Source organism: Pelodiscus sinensis, chromosome 2 (genome assembly GCF_049634645.1).
Source record: "Pelodiscus sinensis isolate JC-2024 chromosome 2, ASM4963464v1, whole genome shotgun sequence".
In the NCBI taxonomy this organism is placed as follows: domain Eukaryota; kingdom Metazoa; phylum Chordata; order Testudines; family Trionychidae; genus Pelodiscus; species Pelodiscus sinensis.
In genome coordinates, this window is record NC_134712.1 from 195,437,456 (window position 1) to 195,458,114 (window position 20,659).

Below are 20,659 nucleotides of genomic sequence, written 5' to 3' on the forward strand. Positions count from 1 at the left end.
TTCTGGTTGAAATGGCAAGAAACTGTTTTTTCTTTGTGATCTTGTCTAATATCTGTTTTGTGGGCATTGATTCTTTGGCGAAGTGTCTGAGACGTTTGTCCAATATACATAGCAGATGGACACTTTCGGCACATGATAGCATAAATTATATTTCTGGATGCACAGGAATATTTATTCTTGATCTTATAACTCACTTGGTTAGGCCCAATAATGGTGTCAGCAGAGTGAATATATGGACAAAGCTGGCAACGAGGTTTGTTGCAAGGGAAAGTACCAGGGTTGGTATTAGTGTGATATGTCCTGTGGCTGTTGGAAAGAATCATCTTGAGGTTAGGTGGTTGTCTATAGGAGACTATGGGTCTGTCTCCAGAGCTTCTTGGAGTTTAGTGTCCTGTTCCAGTATAGGCTGTAATTTATTGATAATGTGTTGGACAGGTTTAAGTTGGGAGCTGTAGGAGATGACAAGTGGTGTTCTATTGTTGGTTTTCTTGGGTCTGTCTTGTAGTAGATGGTTTCTAGGTATTTGTTTGGCTCTTTCAATTTGCTTTTTTATTTCTCCGGGTGGGTAGTTGAGGTTTATAAATGCTTGGTAGAGATCTTGAAGTTTTGGTCTCTGTCAGTGGGATTAGAGCAGATGCGGTTGTATCAGAGGGCTTGGATATAGATGATGGATCGTATGGTGTGTGCTGGATGGGAGCTGGAAGCATGTAGGTAACTGTATGAGTCAGTGGGTTTTCTGTAGAGGGTGGTGTCTAATTTTCCATTGCTGATTTGTACTGTGGTGTCCAGGAAATGGATCTCGCGTGTGGAATGGTCCAGGCTGAGGTTAATGGTGGGGTGTAGGTTGTTGAAATCTCTGTGGAATGTCTCCAGTGTTTCTTGGCCATGTGTCCAGATCATAAAGATGTAATCGATGTAGCGTAAGTAGAGAAGGGGTAAAAGGGGACAGGAGTTGAGGAAACATTGTTCTAGGTCAGCCATAAAGATATTAGCATACTGTGGGGCCATGCGTGTACCCATGGCTGTGCCGCTGATCTGGAGGTATAAGTTGTTCTCAAACTGGAAATAATTGTGGGTGAGAACAAAGTTACATAGGTCTGCTATCAGGTTAGCAGTGGTGTCCTCTGGGATAGTGTTTCTAATTGCTTGTAATCCGTCTTCATGTGGGATGTTGGTGTATAGTGCTTAATATCATTAACTCACAGACATTTACCTTCCTCCTCCCTCCCCCCGCATCTCCCTTCTGTTCTGAAATGTGATTTGTCCTTTTCATATGTGTTCATTTTTTTTAATTGTATCTTTTGGTATATATGGTTGTGACTATTTTCTTCCACTATTTGATCTGAGGAAGTGGGTCTGGCCCACGAAAGCTCATCATCTAATAAACCATCTTGTTAGTCTTTAAAGTGCTACATAGTCCTGTATTTTGTTTCAGCTACACTAGTCTAACACGGTTACATTTCTATCACAACTTATAGGGAACACTGATGTGGACGTGCAGAACAAAAAGAGGCATAAGACACTTTCCCTGTCCCTTTATCATCCGTGCAGCACTGGACATAGTTGGGTCTATATGCTCCATGGAATGAAGGTGTATGTGAGGCTCATGCTACCATTGTCACTACTTTAACCAAAATGAGAATTGCTCTAATTCCAAAACACTCAAGGCCAAGTATGGATAGGAGTTTACTCTGCCTTTTACAAAGACTGGTTCAGTAGCTGAAAGTTCCCAGAGACTTTGTGTCTGACTTTTCTTGATTTTTTTAATAATGCACCTAAAAATGTTGGTATAGAAGAGAAATTCTAATTCCATGATATGGCATGAACACTTGACTGTAATTTTGGCAGAGAAGGAATAAAGGGGGGAAAAATTACTGTGAAGAAAAGAAATGGAGTGTATGGAAACAGTTTTATCACCAAATATAGTATGTTACCATAAGGAATAAGCCTCAAATCCCTTTTTTATTACACATCAGTTTTGCACTGGTATAACTCCACTGATTCACTATTAATCCTGGTAAAAATCAGTGCATAATTTCTAGGAATGTAAAAAAAAACAACCCACCAGTTTTGCAGAAATCTATCATGATTGCAGCCACTGATATTCACTTGGGATTCTAAATTCACATAAATCTGGAATCCTGAAACAAATCCAGTGAAATCTTTTAGTTCTGAAGCAAATCCACATATTTAGCTCTTGCTTGCTCCCAGATAACCCCCTTCACTAAGAATCTGTGGGATCCTCTTTACATGGAGTCAAACCATGGAGAAGAGCAGGGAGCTGATGAACTTTGTAACTGACCCTCTTATGCGTTCTACTCGACAGTAGAAGTTGGCTGGCCCACTCAGCTGAAATCAGTTCTTGAGATACTAAACATAGTCAAGTAAGGATGGAAATAGAACCAAGTTATTCCTCAATCCACAGGCAATATTCTAAATTAGGAGGGCAGACCACTATCTGCTCTCCAGTTCATCACAAATTTAAATTTGAAACACAGCTGTGCACATTTTTCAGTTGAAACCTTTTTTTTCAGTAAACATTCGACATGTCTGTGAATTTCACCAAATTATTTTGGTAACAAAAATATTAAAATATTCTGAAACAATCAAAACATCTTGTGTGGCATTGTCTAAATGAAATATTTTTGTGTATTGATTTTAAATTACTCCAAAAAAATTCTGATTTTTTTGGAACTGCCAGCAAACAGAAAAATTAGTGATTTTCTCAGCTCTTATTTTAAATACCAAACATTGGCCAGTAGTCCTCAGAATTCTCTATTAATGTGGTTCATTTGATAACATTAGGACATTAAGTGGAGATAAAAATCAGGGCAGTCATTATCAGAATGAGTAAAAGTAGTGTCTGCAGAAACACTGCTGCCAAGGGCAGGGCAGCCAGATGGTTCCCCTAAACATGACTTCTGTGGCCTGGAAATCATGGAATGAACTTGCTAGCTCCATAAACACTAAAGAAGGGGAACAGCTGCCCAGTCAGGCACTCCAGAACACACTGTACAAGGGGTTTTTCAGGCTCCTAACCCACCTTGTGCAGAAGACAATGTTGGATAAAGAAGAGACCCTAAGCCAAAAGGGTCTCTATGTGGGAGAGAAAACTGGATGAATTTTCTTTGAGAAAAGAGAGAAATTCCCTTCTCTTCGTCTAAGAGATTTGTTTTGAAAATGAACCATGAAACCTTGTGAATTCAGGCATCCTGGCAAACATTTTTCACAGCTCTAATACCCATCACTAACATTTTTCAAAAATACCTATTCATTTTGGGTTCCCAGCTTGAAACTCTTTTGGCCAGAATTTCGGAAATGTTGATCACCCACAGCTCCCACTATTGTCAAGTGGAATTGTAGGTGCTCAGCACATCTAAAAACTAGGTCCCTGGTGTTTCAAGCAGGAACCCAAAACTGGAAGAACCTAAAAACTTTCAAGTATTTTGTCCTGCATTTATTTGCATTGCCAAATCCCCCACCATTCTTGACCCCTTCCATTTTGAGCAGACGTAGCATTGTTGATTTTTCTTGGGAGCAGTTATGACTCATCAGTCATGTGCTTTTATTGTTGGGATATACATGAGACACAGAAATACAGCTGTTCACAGAATATGAATTTAGAGAGCGATTCAATCTCCTTTTATATCTCTACATTAAAGTAAGTTTACTCTAGCAGCAGAAGTGACCAGGAATACAGAAATCTGACACACAGTGAATTTTTTAAAGAGGGCAGCCTTCAGGATTTCCCTCTTTAGTCCTTTCACCTGGCTTCAAGCCCTGGTGAGGCAGATGCAGCTCCAGGTGAAGGCTATTACTGTGGCTACGTGCATGAGTCACAGGGTGTCCCTTAAAACTAAGAGCAATATAATATGCTTCCCCAGCCCTGTAGGCTATGCAGTGTGTTGCTTCCTCAGCACTACAAGCCCCTGCAGGTTTGAGATACATGAGATGCAAACTACACCCCCCGATACAAAGTATTGCCACTGGACTGCTAGACCAGCCTGTATAACACATTTAATATAAATTTCATTATGATAAGGAAAAAAAAACTTGCACACACTACGTATGTCTGGACAGGACTTTGTATAGATACAAATAGATTGTGGCAAGGCCTATAGCTGTGGACAAGAGGAGGAGGACAATACAAGAAGTCATCCTCTGCTTTGTACTTCTGCACAAGACTAGCCACAGGGTGCCTGGGGGAAGTAGGCACCGCACAAGCGCTGACAGTCATTCTCTCCCTGTCCCCGCCCACCCCGCCCAAGCAGAGCCAGGAAGAGGAAGGATGAGGGAAAGGCAACGCCATGTACCAGAACTGGTCAGGCATAGAGAGGATCATACACTGCATCTCCCCAGAAAGTAGTGGAGCTGAAATAAACATTGCAGTGGACACTTCCCAAGCCTCTTAGGAGAAAATACAAGTCAGGAAGGTTCCTATAGGAAGTCTTAGAGCAATACATGTCCCCTCCACAAGATCCATACCTTCAATGGACGGCTGGGGAGTGTGGCCCACGTGGTATATCTGTACCATATGTAGCACACTGTTTGCCAAATATTCAATGTGGCCTCAGCAGGCCTTTAAAAGTATATAATTTTGGCAAATAAGCATGGCTACCCACCCAGCTTGAAAAGCAGGGCCATTATAAAAATGCGCCTACATGGTTACCATGTGGAAAACTATAGATAGGATCTGCAGACCCACAAAAGGGTCTGGAGTTAAATCTGGCCCCAAACAGGCTATTGGGGTTTCATGACTGTAACCGAGGACAATATGTGATATTTTACTTAACTTTGGTTCCGGTTCAGAAAAGCACTTAAGCACTATGATATGCTTTGCTGAATCGGGTCCTCTGTCTACCGCTGAACCAATAGTAACCACTTTCCTGGTTAGCATCATCAGTGATGTAAATTCCCTGAGGAATATCAGGAATGGTATCTTAGGGTACGTCTACACTACATGCCTCTGTCGGCAGAGGCATGTAGATTTGTTTATTCAGCAAAGGTAAATGAAGTCACGATTTAAATGATCGCGGCTTCATTTACATTTACATGGCTGCCGTGCTGAGCCGACAAACAGCTGATCAGCTGTTTGTCGGCTCGCCGCTAGTCTGGACGTTCCCCCTGTCGACATCAAAGCCCTTTGTCGGCAGCCCCGGTAAACCTCAGGAATAACGGGGCTGCCGACAAAGGGCTTTGATGTCGACAGGGGGAACGTCCAGACTAGCGGCGAGCCGACAAACAGCTGATCAGCTGTTTGTCGGCTCAGCGCGGCAGCCATGTAAATGTAAATGAAGACACGATCATTTAAATCGCGGCTTTATTTACCTTTGCCTACAACCCTAATCTACATGCCTCTGCCGACAGAGGCATGTAGTGTAGACACAGCCTTAATGGCAAACAATTTTTGACACAAAAACCTGAGTCGGAGTTCCTGTGAGTAGACTGAATACTTTAAGGACACCTATAAATACCAGGGATCTCTTGTGCAGCCCACATTTATGTGTAAGCACCATATAAATAGATTATTTATGTTAATTCCAACTTGTCCCATGTGGATAGTAACATGCTTGCATTTACACATAATGACTCTACGCGGGAAATATCACATTTTTCTAAATGTGGTTAATTACAAGAAAAATGCCTTGAAGTCTGTTAATGGGAATACAAATATAAGCAACAAAGGCCTTCATCTGGAAAGAGAATCACAGGTAGCCCAAAGCCCCACAGAATCCGATGTGGCACTGAATGGGTGCAGTTTAGGTCTATGTGGTTTTCACTGCAGGATTGGGGCCTCAGCAAAAAAAACCCAGGAAACAGAGTCCAAATGATGCCAATGGGGTATTAGAGTGGAGCACCAAGGCATCTAGGGATAAGCTACATAAATTGCTTCCTTAACTGATTTATTTTCTAGAGAGTATCTTTAACAGTAAGACCTTTTACTTGCTCTATTAGACAGTGGATAAGCTGTTCTCTTCAGATAGTTACAAATTCACCATTCACACTTAAGGAGCCATCCTCGTTTGCTTTTTTTCTTTGTCCTTTTTGAGAAAAAGACACCCAATTTCAAACCATTTAAAAAATATCAAAATCCCGGTGGAAAATAATTTGCAGCTGTGATAATATCACATTTTTTTAAATACCATAATATAGTTTTACTTTTAATAATAAAAGATAAAAAAGGAGAGTCTGTGAATAATTAGAGATTGCAGTCTGAAGTCAGTTACAGTCACTGCAATTGATAATAAACTTAAACCCCCTTGGGAGCAGGTAAATGCTTTCCAACCCTGACCCCCTTGCTCTCACATTACTTAACAACCCTGCAGTTCCAGCATTACATCACCATTCGAGCGATTGGTTCCTGCATTTTAACTCTCTCCCTGTCTCCTCTGATTAGGAGCGACTCAGTGATGAGGGGAGGGCAAAACTTCTCTTGAGTTAGCTGCTCACTTGTTTGGGTTTTGGTTCATTTTAAAACCAGTTTGTGCTCTACAAGTCCAGGTTACACTCACCAGAAAACAAACGCTATCAAAGTGAAATGGAGAGCAGAAAAGGGGGATCGAGAAGTAAGAAGAGACGAAGGGGAAGAAGGAGGGGCTGCAGAAAAGTATATAGAAATCAGAAAAGGAAAAGAAAATTAAAAACAAACCTCATGGACATCACTGAGCCTGAATTCCCTGCTGAGGTGCAGAACATGAGAGCCCTGGAATGAGTGTATGTACAACTTGAGCCAAAGCTTAACTAGCCCGAGTGAGTCATATCCTTCCCATTTGATTCTAGTCCAAATGATGATGTAATGCTCTGGCCCTCTCTCTCTCTCTCTCTCTGCACTACCTCCCGCCTCCCTGCTCTCCTTTTTAGCTCAGTGCTGGTGAAGTCACCATTTAAATCTGGCAGAACTGAAGCAAAAACTTCAATGTAACCAAAACAGCCCCAGGCCAAGTTCCAGACGTACTGAGACTTGGTGGTGCAATTGCCATTGGAAACGGGTAAACAGAGAAAGAAACAGTGCCGCCTCAGAATGGCCAGAACAGCTGCCTGCGAAATCAGAGTAAAACCCGGGGAACTGGGCTGTCAGTGATTTACTGGTTTTGATCAGAAGATATTGTACACACAGAAATGCCCATGTGTTTCAGGACCTCAAGAAGGAGAAAGAGCAATTGGAGAAGGGAGGAGAAAGAAGAAAGGGAGACTAGGATGGCAGCAGAGAAAATTCTGTGTGTGTGTGTGTGGGGGGGGGGGTGATCTTTTAGGGTGTAGGAGAATATAGGCATTTGCACTTGTATGACTTTGATTTATTATATCAGAGCAACTCCACTGACTTCAAGCTGTGTAAACCTGGCAAAAACTTGAAATCATGCCCCCCATTTTTGCAGGATAATTATGAGGCTCAGTTTGAGTTTCTTGGGCTGTCAGTGAATTGAAATGTGCAGGTGTTTGCTCTCCAGAGAATGCCAACTCTGCTTTATCTTAAAAAAAAAAAAAAAAAAAAAAACCTCAACCCCACCACCAAACCCTATATTATTCAGTCACACCATTGCACTGCCGCTATGCGTTCAGTCTTGAATTTAAAGATAATCTTCTGTTTTGAAACTTCCCCAAGTTTAAGAAATATTTCCTATACGTAGATGGACAATAGACTGGAATGGGTAACAATTGCTTAAAAAAAAAAAAGAATCTTTCAAGTGAAACTGTTCTAAGATGTAATATTATTGTGGTTTTATGATACAAATCTCTCTGACTTTAGCAGCTATATTACATAGGAGTGAAATACACAAGGTGTCTATCAGGGCAGCTTAATGTTTCTTTTTACTGTTTAACATTCAAACTTGCTTTTAATCAGAGGAGTAAAAACGTATCTCCATTGTAAAATGCAATGTTGGTGTTTTGTTTAAAAGTTACATTACATTTTCTATCAGATGTATTATCCCTTAAATATGCCAAAATGTGAAAACATATGTTACTGAACTACAGAAAAATCAGTATGACTTCCATTTAGAACACTGCAAGGATAACCAGAATGGGCCTTCTTTAATTGCAGGTCAAGAGAAAAATTTCAAAAGCAGCTCAGAAAACCTATACAAATAAAACAGAAAAAGCTGTTACTGACATTCAGGGTTGCCAGCCATGTCTACCTTTTCCATACATAACACTTCACTGGACTGCTCAGGGTAAATTTCAGTTTATAAAAGACTTGGTAGAGACACCCTGATCTTTCATAAAATCAGGTGAAAATGCAAAAGCTAATGATATTTTGTTCTTTTGGTTTTATTTTATAGCTAAATATTTTCTATTGCTTAGTAGCCTCTTGGCGATAAATTGCTCTTTGCAGTGGAATGATTGATCACTCCAGCTATTTAATGCCCCAGATGCTGCAAAGCAATAGAGATTATTGTCAAGTAACCAAATTTTCCTAGGATGCTGTTATGGCTATCAATGATCTTAAAGATGTACACTTCCAGGGGTCAATGCTGCTAATTTCAGCTTGGTTGGTTTCAGTCATGAATTTAAATTATTAATTCTCTGGGCGTATCAATGTAGGACGCAGGCAGGGTGAGAAAGGGAAAAAGCAGTGGTTTGTCCCACTCAAGTGGAAAAGCAGGCTGCCCTCCCGTGTGACATCCCCAATTGATATTGATGCTACAGCCACTCCGAGTGACACCTTTATCAAGCCAGGCAGCACTGAATTAGAGGTGATCAGCCATAATTATTACTGGCGCCACCGAAGCCTGTGGCTTGACGGCATCAGATGTGGTTGTTATAAAGTTTAGTCCATTGTGTCAGTGGCCTGTATAACTCATTTATGTCTGAATTACCAGCTATTGATTTTTTTTGTCATCTGTAATGTAATAAAATAAAAGTTAGATCATTCCTAAAGCTTTCTTTTAATTCCAGACCTTTCTGGTTGTTTTATTTTTAATCCCCATCCTTTTCTCTTTTCTTCTCCTTCCTCCTTTTAAAGAAAGCTATATTCATTTTCTGGTGAAATCACGACACCTCATCTTCCCCTCCTACTCCTCTTTTATTTTGTTTTCTTACACTTGTGGGTTACACTGCTTACCCTCATTATCTGCCTCTCAGTTATGCGACTGGGATTGCTAAAAACAAGAACTGGTTCCAAAGCAGATGCCAGAAGTTGAGCATCCCCCCCAACTTCTGAGGAATGTCTGAAACAGGCATGCTCTTGGAGGTTCAGGTAAGACAGGAGCTACCATCAAGGCAAATATTTACAGACAGAAAAACTGTTATACTGAGCAACTGTGTTATAGATCTCCCTGAACATGTACATATATCCAGTCCTACAGCCTTTACTCTTTACTAGTCCCATTAACTCCAATGGTATTATTCACAGGAATAAGGCCCATAGCTCTGCCATCCACTATAAGCAGAAAGTAACTGTAAGAGAAAATTCTGTTTGTCCAAATCAAACACAGACTTCACATTCCTCTGTATGGATATCTTCTTCTGTTAAAGGGAGTGACATATAGTAGTGCTAAGTGGTGCATTAAGCCATTGATATTACAGAAACGTCTCTGAAGGAAAAAGCTCCTTTAAATCAGTATTTTTTTAAAAAGAAATAGCATTGATTCAAACAGATTCTCATAAATTAAGATATTTCTCAAAGTGAACAGATAAGACTGGTATGGCCCGGACAGCACACAAAGATACTTAAGAAAAACCAGGGTGAATGTACATTTAAAGTCTCATTTTGAGAGGCAAACTGTTCACGCTTGAAAGGAATTTAAAAATGTTTGTACTTGTTGGTGGAAATGCAAAAGGTTCTTTCCATCGCAGGTATTTTCAAGTCCCATTGATTTTTTTTTCCTTACAGGAAACCCTGTTTTCCCATTTTCCTTCCTCTGACCAGTTAATGATAAAGAATATCCTGTACTCAGAGGAAATTCCACTCACATACAAAATCTGTCCCTTTTTATCTGTTTATTAGCCTCCTTTTCTTCTCCCTCCCCCCAATCTTGTCACTATCCTTATGTTTTCAGCAGTCAACTATTCTCAAGAATAGGTCTGCTGTGTGGGGAGTTGTGGGATGTTTTAATTCTAATGGGAGACTTCTTCAAAGCAGTGCCCAAGCCTATCCAGTAATGACTCTAGCTTAGCTGGCTAGCTCCGGAATGCTTACAACACCCTCCCTGCAGTGTATTTCATCCTGAGGGATGGGGTGGTGAGGCACAGCACAGCTGTTTGGTGTAACAAAAATGTACACATTCACTGTTTCTGCTAAAAGGATCCAGTCTGAACAACATCTGAATTTTGAGAGATCAGATCTCTAGGTTTATCTCAAAAGCAGCAATATTGAGAAAATTGCATGGACTGCTTGAACAGTGTGTGAAAATAGACTGAGAATGTGCTGGATAAATCATTGGTTCTGAAAATAAATACATATGCATTGGCCTATCCACTATCTCAATGGCTCTGATCTTGTGCCTGTTTTTGAAATAATTGGCAATGGCACAACAGAGGCCCTCTATGTAGTATACATTTTGTAAAACTGTCTTTACTCTTTATTTTTGTATACGCTACTTGCTTTTTAATTGGCTTGATTGAGAACAATATTGTATAACAATTATTCTACATTGAGGAAAGTCCCTTTGTCATCCAGACATTATTTGCGTTTTTAAACCTAGATCCTTAAATTCCCTGTGGAATCAAAGGGGCCAGATAATTTCAGGGTTAAATAAGCTTTAATGACTATCACATGTACATAGCCTTAAACCTTGTATTAAAAAATATTTTTTTACAAAAGTGGCATCTCTTCCTTTTTAAATTTAAAATAATCATCCAGGTGGTTTCCTAAGGATTTCTTCGCAAATTGCTTCCAGTGAACCTTTTCAGTCACAGGCCACTGCAAACCCATGTGGTGTTATTCAGCGTTCGGTTCAACTTGGGTGTCCTGTGTTTTTATAGTGGACAGAGTCTGAGGGATAGACTGCCCAAGTGCCTATATTTAAGGCCTCGCTCTCACAAAGTGCTGAGTCCTCCAGCCCTAATCCAGGAAGGAGTTAAGCATGTGCTTAATTTAAGACCAAATGGACCCATTGAACTACTTAAAATCAAAATTCCACTCGGGGCAGGAGAATTTTCAATAGCACTTAGGACCATCAATTACTATTAATTTTCAATGGAACTTAGGTTCCTGAGTCACGTAGGTGCCTCTGAAAATTCCACCCTAAGTCTTTTGCTGGATAGGTATCAAAGCACTTGGGCACTTTCGAGAATGAGCCCTAGAAAAGGTAAAGCATGTCTCATTGTAAACTCACTAAACTGTTATGAAATTAAAAATTGCATAGCCAGAAATATCCTCAAACATCTAATATATCTGTATTGTAGGAAAATGGTTTGGACAAAATTCAACAAAAACCAAAATACTCTCTTTTATATTCGCTCTCTCAACACACCCACGCATACACACAAATTTAAAATCAATAAAGTGCTTGTGAAAGATGCAAGGTTGTTAGCCCTTGGGAGACCGATGTTTTTTAATAGTATACAAAATACGTACAACACAGGCACGAATGGCAGCAAAATTTCCCCACATTTCACCATGAATTTCAACCATGACCTTAAGGGACAACCTCTAGGGATGTAACAGTAGTTAAAGGCTCCTAGCCCATTCCATCCTTGCCCTCTCAGGTGAGATTAAGCCAGTTAATGACAACTGTGCTACAGTTTTTTGTGAGGTGGACATTTAACCGCTAGGAAACACAATGAAACCTCACCTACTCATTACACATAGGCCAGATAGCCTTGGGCCATCTTTAAGCTGGTGACCTGAAAGTGAAGAACTCTGTATCCAATTACCTATCATTGAGTCAGCCAGTCCAAGTAGCAAGCTATTCTGTTAGAACAATACTTACAACAAATAATCCAGCAATTCATGCAAAATAGTAACATTTTACATTTCTATAACACCTTGCACCCTGAAAGATGCCAAAGCATTCCACAGACTACACATTAAAAATAGAGAAATGTAATCACCTCTGACATGGAAGGTGGCAGCCAGCCAGCATACTGCTCAAGAACTTTGCCAGGGAAAACACCTACCATTTTAAAAATGCCAAAGTTCATGAAGAGCAAAGTGAGACCCAATTCTTCGCTCATTTACATCAGCATAATTCCACTGGGTTCAATGGAGTTACTTATTTACACCAGTGTATGTTAGTCTGTATTGAGAACCATAATTATTTCTATTTTCACTATAAGAAGATGTGTCACTGTTACATCAAATAGCTCAAGCTTGTATTTCATCTGAAATTACAAACAGGATATGTTTCCTCATGAAAGATGGTTGGCAGTTTTTTTAATGCCTTCTTTTTTCAGCTTTTTTAATAATAATAAAAAAAAGCCAATCTGCTGAAACCAAAACTGTTTGTGGAACAGGAACAGGTGTGATGACTTTTCAGAACTTTCAAAATGTTTAATGTCAACATTCTTTAAATGAAATAAAAAAACCTCTTGGAAATATTTGTAGGATGGGAAAACCATTTCCTGCCCAACTCGATTCTGCATCCCTTCCTACTGTACTTCAGACAAGAAGAGAACTGACATCAATTTAGGAAAGCCAAAATTGAAGTAATGCCTATAATGCAAGGCTGAGCTGGGGAACAAAGTGCAGGAGATCACGAATACCATAAAAGTGAGCATTGGATAACAGTTCAGATCAAACTCTAACATTAATTTTAGTCTTTCCGACTTTTTACTTATATGTTTTCTTTAACCTGCTGTTTTATTCCTTCAATCTGCAAAATAAAATAAGAATAATTTATATTCCTGTTTTTTTTTAAAAATCAGGGACTCCTGTTGTGGCATAGGGTGGAGGACAAATTCTGGAGCTCAGATATCTCTCACTTTGGCACTGTAAGTTCAAGGCACTGTCTATTAAAAGCACACCAGACTGCTAGCTTCTAAAAAAGTGCTGCCTTTGTTGGTAATTCATCTGGCCATTTATTATATCCTGCATGGGAATCAGGGATCATTAGCAAACATCTGCTGGATTCTAATATGGGCAAAATGAACCTTATTTCTATTTGAGGAGCCACAATTGTACAACCTTCCAATTAACAAATAGTTTTTAGAAAATATATGATAAATTTCAGCGTCAAAGGATTTTTTAAAAATACTTTTCAATTACAGGTCGAACCGCTCTAATCTGGCACTCTTGGGACCTGACTGGTGCTTTACCAGAGAATTTGCCAAACCACAGGAGGTCAATATTGTCTAACAGCATTACCTACACTTCTACTGCTTACTGGGCTCTTAGAAGATATTTGGTTTAAATTAGAGCTAAATAACAGCACAGAACACTGAGAGCCAGGACTATGAGGTGGCTGTAAACAAACTTTGTGGGACCGCAGGAAATTTGGCCACACCTATGATAAGTAGACATTTGGCTAACTAAAATCATGCTGGACCATGGATGTTGCCAGACCAGAGAGTGCCAGACTAGAGAGATTCAACCAGTATTAATTATTGAGAGTTTATATAGTGCCATAAATGCGCAAGAGCAAAACTCAGAATTAATTTGTATCAAACATTCCATGTGTAGGTATCATAGGGTATGTCTACAGTACCACCCTAGTTCGAACTAGGGTGGTAATGTAGGCAACCGGAGTTGCAAATGAAGCCCGGGATTTGAATTTCCCGGGCTTCATTTGCATAAAGCCAGGTGCCGCCATTTTTAAATGTAGGAGTACATTTTTAAAACGAGGAGTAACAGTAGTTCGGACTAGGAAGCCTAGTCCGAACTACCTAGTCCGTGCCGCGTGTAGCCGCGCGGCACGGAGTCCGCACTAGCAGACATTTAAAAATGGCGGCGCCCGGCTTTATGCAAATGAAGCCCGGGAAATTCAAATCCCGGGCTTCATTTGCAACTCCGGTTGCCTACATTACCACCCTAGTTCGAACTAGGGTAGTAGTGTAGACATACCCTTAGTTATAGCCTATATAGTTATAGTCTGTTACAGGACTTACCCACCCCCCCAAAGTCAGTGCTCTCCAATGTTAGAAAGGGCATTATAAAATGAGTCCATAATTGAAGTGTAACAATTTAAGCTCTCTGACTAATAAAACAAAAACTGTTAGCTAATAGAACATATTTTATTTTAATAAGGAATCCTAGCTTACACCTTACTTTATAATATGTGGGTAAAAATGAAGCCTAAGACCTGTGCACTGCTATTTGTGGTATATGTATCTGATATTTCATAGAATCATAGAACACCAGAACTGGAAAGGACCTTGAGAAGTCATCGAGTCCTGTCCCCTGCCCTCATGGCAGGACCCAGTACATTCTAGATCATCCCTGATAGATGTCTCTTAAATATCTCCAGAGATGGATATTCCACAACCTCCCTAGGCAACTTATTCCATTGTTTAACCACCCTGACAGTTAGGAAGTTTTCCCTAATGTCCAACCTAAACCTCCCGTGTTGCAGTTTAAGCCCATTACTTCTTAGCCTAATCTCAGAGACTAAGGAGAACAATTTTTCTCCCTCCTCCTTGTGACACCCTTTTAGATACCTGAAAAACACTATCATGTTCCTTCTCAGTCTTCTCCTTTCCAAACTAAACAAGCCAAATTCTTTCAGTTTTCCTTCATAGGTCATGTTCTCTAGACCTTTAATCATTCTTGGTGCTCTTCTCTTGACCTTCTACAATTTCTCCACATCTTTCTTGAAATGTGGTGCCCAGAACTGGACACAATACACTAATTGAGGCCTAATCAGCACTGAGTAGAGTGGAAGAATGTCTTGCTCACTCCTGTTAATGCATCACCTGTTTTGCAAAAGCATCACGCTATTGACTCATATTTAGCTTGTGGTCCACTATGATCCGTAGATCCCTTTCTGCAGTACTCCTTCCTTGATAGTCACTTCCCATTCTCTCTGAGACTGATTGTTCCTTCCTAAGTGAAGTTCTTTGCATTTGTCCTTATTAAACTTCATCCTAATTATCTAAGATCATTTCTCCAGTTTGTCCAGATCATTTTGAATTATGACTCTATCCTCCAAAGCAGTTGCAACCCCTCCCAGCTTGGTATCATCTGCAAACTTAATATGTGTATTCTTTATGTCAATATCTAAATCATTGATGAAGATATTGAACAGAAATTGTCCCAAAACAGACCCCTTCGGAACCCCACTTGTTATACCTTTCCAGCAGGATTGTGAACCATTAATAACTACTCTCTGAGAATGGTTATCCAGCCAGTTATTCACTATACTATTCAACCTTATAGTAGCCCCATCTAAGTTGTATTTTTCTAATTAATTGATAAGAAGGTCATGTGAGACCGTATCAAATGCCTTACTAAAGTCTAGGTATACTATGTTTACTGCTTCTCCCTTATCCACAAGACTCGTTATCCTATCAAAGAAAGCTAAAGAAAGAACATGATTTGTTCTTTACAAATCCATGCTGGCTGTTACCTGTCACCTTATTACCTTCCAGGTGTTTGCAGATGAATTCCTTAATTACTTGCTCCATTATCTTTCCTGGGTCAGCAGTTAAACTGACTGATCGGTACTTTCCTGGGTTGTTCTTATTTCAGTTTTTATAGATGGGCACTATATTTGCCCTTTTCCAGTCTTCTAGAATTTCTCCCGTCTTCCATGATTTTTCAAAGATAATAGCTAAAGGTTCAGATACCTCCTCTATCAGCTCCTTAAGTATTCTAGGATGCATTTCATCAGGCCCTGGTGACTTGCAGACATCTAACTTTTCTAAATGATTTTTAACTTGTTCTTTTTTAATTTTATCTTTTATTTTATCTTTAAATCTACCTCCTTCCCACTAGCATTCACTATGTTAGGCATTCCTTCATCATCAGATTTCTTGGTGAAGACCGAAACAAAGAAGTCATTAAGCATCTCTGCCATTTCCAAGTTTCCTGTTACTGTTTCTCCCTCCTCACTGACTAGTAGGCCTACCCTGACCTTGGCCTTCCTCTTGCTTCGAATATATTTATAGAATGTCTTCATGTTTCCCTTTATGTCTGTAGCTAGTTTGAGCTCGTTTTATGCCTTTGCCTTTCTAATCTTAACCCTGCATACCTGTATTGTTTGCTTATATTCATCCTTTGTAATTTGTCCTACTTTCCACTTTTTATATGACTCCTTTTTGAGTTTTAGATCGTGCAAGGTCTCCTGGTTAAGCCAAGGTGGTCTTTTGCCATATTTTCTATCTTTCCTACACAGTGGAATAACTTGCTTTTAGGCCCTTAATAATGTCCCTTTGAAAAACTGCCAGCTCTCTGCGGTTGTTTTTCCTCTTAGTCTTGATTCCCATGGGACCTTACCTACTAGCTCTCTGAGGGTATGTCTACACTACCCCGCTAGTTCGAAATGGCAGAGATGCTTAATGACTTCTTTGTTTCGGTCTTCACCAAGAAATCTGATGATGAAGGAATGCCTAACATAGTGAATGCTAGTGGGAAGGGGATAGATTTAAAGATAAAATAAAAGCCTAGTTCGAACTACCTATTTCGTGCCGCGTGTAGCCGCGCGGCACGGGGTTCGAACGAGCGGGGATTTAAAAATGGTGGCGCCCCGCTTATGCAAATGAAGCCCGGGAAATTCAAATCCTGGGCTTCATTTGCAATTGCGGTATGCCTACATTACCCCGCTAGTCCGAACTAGCGGGGTAGTGTAGACATACCCATAGCTACCAGAATCCATCTTCCTGAATCCATTGTCTCTATTATTCTACCACATTTGTAGATATACAACCATCTGTGCATTTGTCCCGTGATCTTTTCTCAAACTGAAAAGAGTTCCACTATCACTAAGTTACATATTCAGGGGCCACGTTCTAGAATTAGCCCACCAACACTTTTGTCCAAGAGGCGAGGGTAGGGATGGAGAAAGATGAATATTCCCAACTTCCATAGTTTTAGCATGGCAAGTGGTAGCCATATTTTTAAAATACAGTTCATTCTAATACTGATATGAATAATTCAAATATTTAGGATTGAATATGGGGAAGATACATAAAGGTTACAGGCAGATTTCCATTTAAAAGATAGAAACCCAGAGAGACAGTGTATATGGACCTCCTTTTACTACTACGTAAAGTCTCAGTTATCCGACCTAAACAGGACCGGAGGATGGTCGGATAACCGGAAATGTCAAATAATACAGATGGCTCTGGCTTGTGGCGAGGCGGGGGCCCAGCGCGCTCTGGCCAAGGGGTGGGAGAAGAGCAGCACTGGCAGCAGCGGTGGCAGCTGGGGGGGGGGGGCCTCCTAGGCAGGCTCCGCTCTTTGTTTCGGCAGCGGTTGGCACGCGTGCTGCCCCCTCCCCAGCAGATTCCAGATGCTGCATCCTCGTGGGGGGCTGTGTCCTCCCCCTTCCTCTTCCTCCCTCCTCCCCTGGGCAGCCCGGATGTGCCCAACGTCCTGGTGCTCCTGCCTCTCCTCAGCCCAGTGGCTGCGGTGGCCCCTTCCCTTCCTGCCTCGGCCCAGAGGGGTGGGCCCCCAACTTCCCCTTGCTCTGGCCAAGAGCCAGGCTCGCTCCGCATTGGGTTGGCTCCCTCCCTTCCCCCGCCCCAGCCTGAAAAGTTTTGGGAGAGGGTACGAAGACCGGGCCCACTCCTAAAAGCAGAGCCACTAATGCAGCAGGACAGCCAGGATCGGGCCCCGAGCGGGGCATGGGCCCAGCACACCTGAGCACCGGGTGAGCCCGCAGCGCAGGTGTGAGCTTCCCCAAGCGTGGGGTGGGGAGGTAAGGTTGCCGAGCCCGTGCTGCATGTGCCGGGCTGAGGGGAGCCCCCGCAGACCTGCCAACCAGAGCTCTTGCCTAGCCCTGGAAAAAGGGAACGCAAGGCCATTGCGGTGTGAAGTATCCCTGGAGCCCCTTTCCATCACGTGTCTGGCGGCACCGTCAGATAAAATGGAATGTCGGATAAGTGAAGGTTGGAAAATCGAGACTCTACTGTACTACTACTACTTCAAGCATCACAGAGAGAGAAAAAATGTCTTCATGTCTATTTTTTAGAGTTCAAAATAGTTAAAAGTTACACTGGTAATGTATATTTTCAAAGTTTCAGAAATATTTTTCTAGTACAATTTAATATGACCCTAGTTCAACAAGGCAATTAAGCACATACTTATCTTTGAGAATGTGAGCAGACCCACCGAATTCACTTTAAGCTAGGAACATGCTTAAGTATCTAGCGGAACCTGAGCCTTTCTTTCTCCTAATATCACAGGGTAGCTTCCCCAACATAGACTGAATTTCTGGTGCAGCACACTGTAGCTAACAGATTATATACAGTGAACATTTATAAAAATCAATAGCAACACAGGAGAAATAGATTGAAAGACCAAAGCTCCTTCCCCTTAAGACATCAGGCACTGAAACAGTTTGGAGCACTAGCAGAGCCTGTTTCTTATGCATTGGCCTACTGATAGCCTGGAACTTCCCTCAAAGGACTAAGTTCTGTAAACAATATTTTAGACCATTTAAAATAATAAAATAAAGGCACTCTGATCACTATGTAAATAGAAAAATACAGGTGTTCACCGATTGGCTTCACCAGTTTACCACCCCTCAGAGGAATTCTACATCTGTATTCCAATGAACTCAGAAGCCCTCCCTGGCACTGTCAGGCCATTTTGCTCTAATTACATTTGTTACTTCACATGGATCATTATCAGCTTGCAAAATCTGGGGGATCACTGAAAGGGATTTCAGGAATGCCACAGTAAAAAGGGACACCTTGCTGATGCCGTGATCTGTGATATCCATTCTATCTGCTCTTACTTTCACAGGAAATCCAATCCTGGATGCTGCTGATCATCCTCCCCTATAGGACGTGGATGTGTATATGAACTATCTGGTGGTCTTACATGTGTGGATAACTATGTAGGTGAAGTACCTGACTGAAAAAATTCTTCACTCCCATCAACATTCAGGTTGTCAAATACCAAAACATTCACCTGTTATGATCAACCTGTTTATAAATCGTGTGCTAATGCAAGCTATCAAGACCGAGCTTATTTAGGGTCAAACAAAAGTGATTAGACACATTTTTTTTAAAAAATGAATAAATGTGTTAGCAGATTTAAATGCTCAACAAGCCAATTACATCATACTACACAGTAAAAATGAATTCAGTGTAACCAAGGAAACTGGTTTTGCTAAACAACAACAAAAATCCCTTCATTTAAATCTAAATTCACACCAAATAGAAGTTTAGTTTAATCTCACTTTACAGAAATCTGACACTGTAATCCCAGAGCGGCTGTTGAGACTGGCTGGGGTGTTTTTGTTGTCAGTTCTTAGGGCAAAAAACGGCAGTAGAGCTGTCTCAGATGAGGGCCCCTTGCTTTTCAAATACACTATTCTTGGAGGCTGGCCAAGGCCCCAAAGTTTGGCAAGCTTCAGAGCACAATCTTCTAAAGCCAATTTTATCCTATTTAGTGTTTGGTCGATGGTCTTTTTTTTATATTCACTTTTGGCATGACTTGTTTTAATTGTATTTTGTTTGTTTTCATTTAGCTTGGGTTATCAATTTAGGTTACTCTGTATCTCCTCAGACTTCATGATATGCCACTGATAGCCATGATGGTGGTAGACTAATGATCACTTGCCTAGTACAGCTTGTGTGATTCATGTCCTTCTGTGTTTTGAGGGGGCCAAACTATGAAATCATTCTTCAGTTTGCACTGACTCCTTACTTGGGTAAGATTTTCATGAGGCTGACGCTGAGAAATGCTGAGCATTAAATGCAATAGGATTGTAAATGCTCAGAAGCTGCTGAACAACACTGAGGATTTAACAAATGGGAGTTTTATCTGGTGTCTTTGAAAAAACTGAAAAGTCTTCAGAATTGGGCTATGTGGAAACATGTATATATACACACCCAAAATACTATAACAGTAATAATGGCAGAAACCATTATAATTAAGGTTACATCCTCATTTATATTCAAAGTTTTTCCCAAAATGTTTACCTTTTAGGAGCTGCAGTGTTGTAGCCCTGTTGGTTCCAGGATATGAGAAAGAAAAGGTGGCAAGGTAGCTTCTTAAACCAACTTCCGAAAGAGACAAGCATTCAAGCTCCACAAAGCTCTTCTCTGGTTCTCACTGTCACCAACAGAAGCTGGTTCAACAAAATATATTGCCTCACCCACCTTTTATGATGAAATGTCCCCACATTTGGTCTTTGCATACTGTGAATATTTCTATAAATATTTTGCTAAAACTGTTTTGAGTACAATTGTGGAAAAATAAACACTTTTGACAATTAAGAAAAAATCTTGAGCTTTTTTATTTTAAACTGTTCTATGCCCAGAAACCTTGAGAGTTGAACTTTGTCATGGAACTAGCTCACAACAACAAGTGGTCCTGAGGGCAGTGGTGAAAATTAATTTTGATTTGTGAGCCTTTCATAATCTTGTTCCACCCATACAGAATATGTTCTGCACATGTTTTCTCACTAAGCATATAAAACATGCAGCTGAGAAAGGCCATCCTGCACATTCACGTTGGCAAACTTAGATAGCCCCTGTGAATCTTTGGTGGATAACCAAGAAAGGTTTTTAAGATGAACAAATGGTTGAGGGAGCAGGGATCTTGCACACTTTGCGAAGTGCACAGGAAGGAGGCCTGCTTTGAAACATGCTAGGAGCTCAGCTTGTAAGG

General features: G+C 40.7%; 1 protein-coding gene across 10 annotated transcripts in view; it reads right to left on the reverse strand.

Moving 5' to 3' along the window:
* Positions 1-20,659, reverse strand: part of CREB5 (cAMP responsive element binding protein 5) — a 365,272-nt gene that overhangs the window by 129,248 nt on the left and 215,365 nt on the right. Inside the window, exon 1 of one of the 10 annotated variants that reach the window (XM_006133221.4) lies at positions 6,650-7,203. The exons of the other annotated variants lie outside the window; for them this stretch is intronic. Coding sequence (XP_006133283.1) covers positions 6,650-6,696 — 47 coding nt within the window. The 5' untranslated portion in view covers positions 6,697-7,203. Of the gene's footprint in view, positions 1-6,649; positions 7,204-20,659 lie in introns of those variants that run through there. 10 annotated transcript variants of the gene reach the window in all.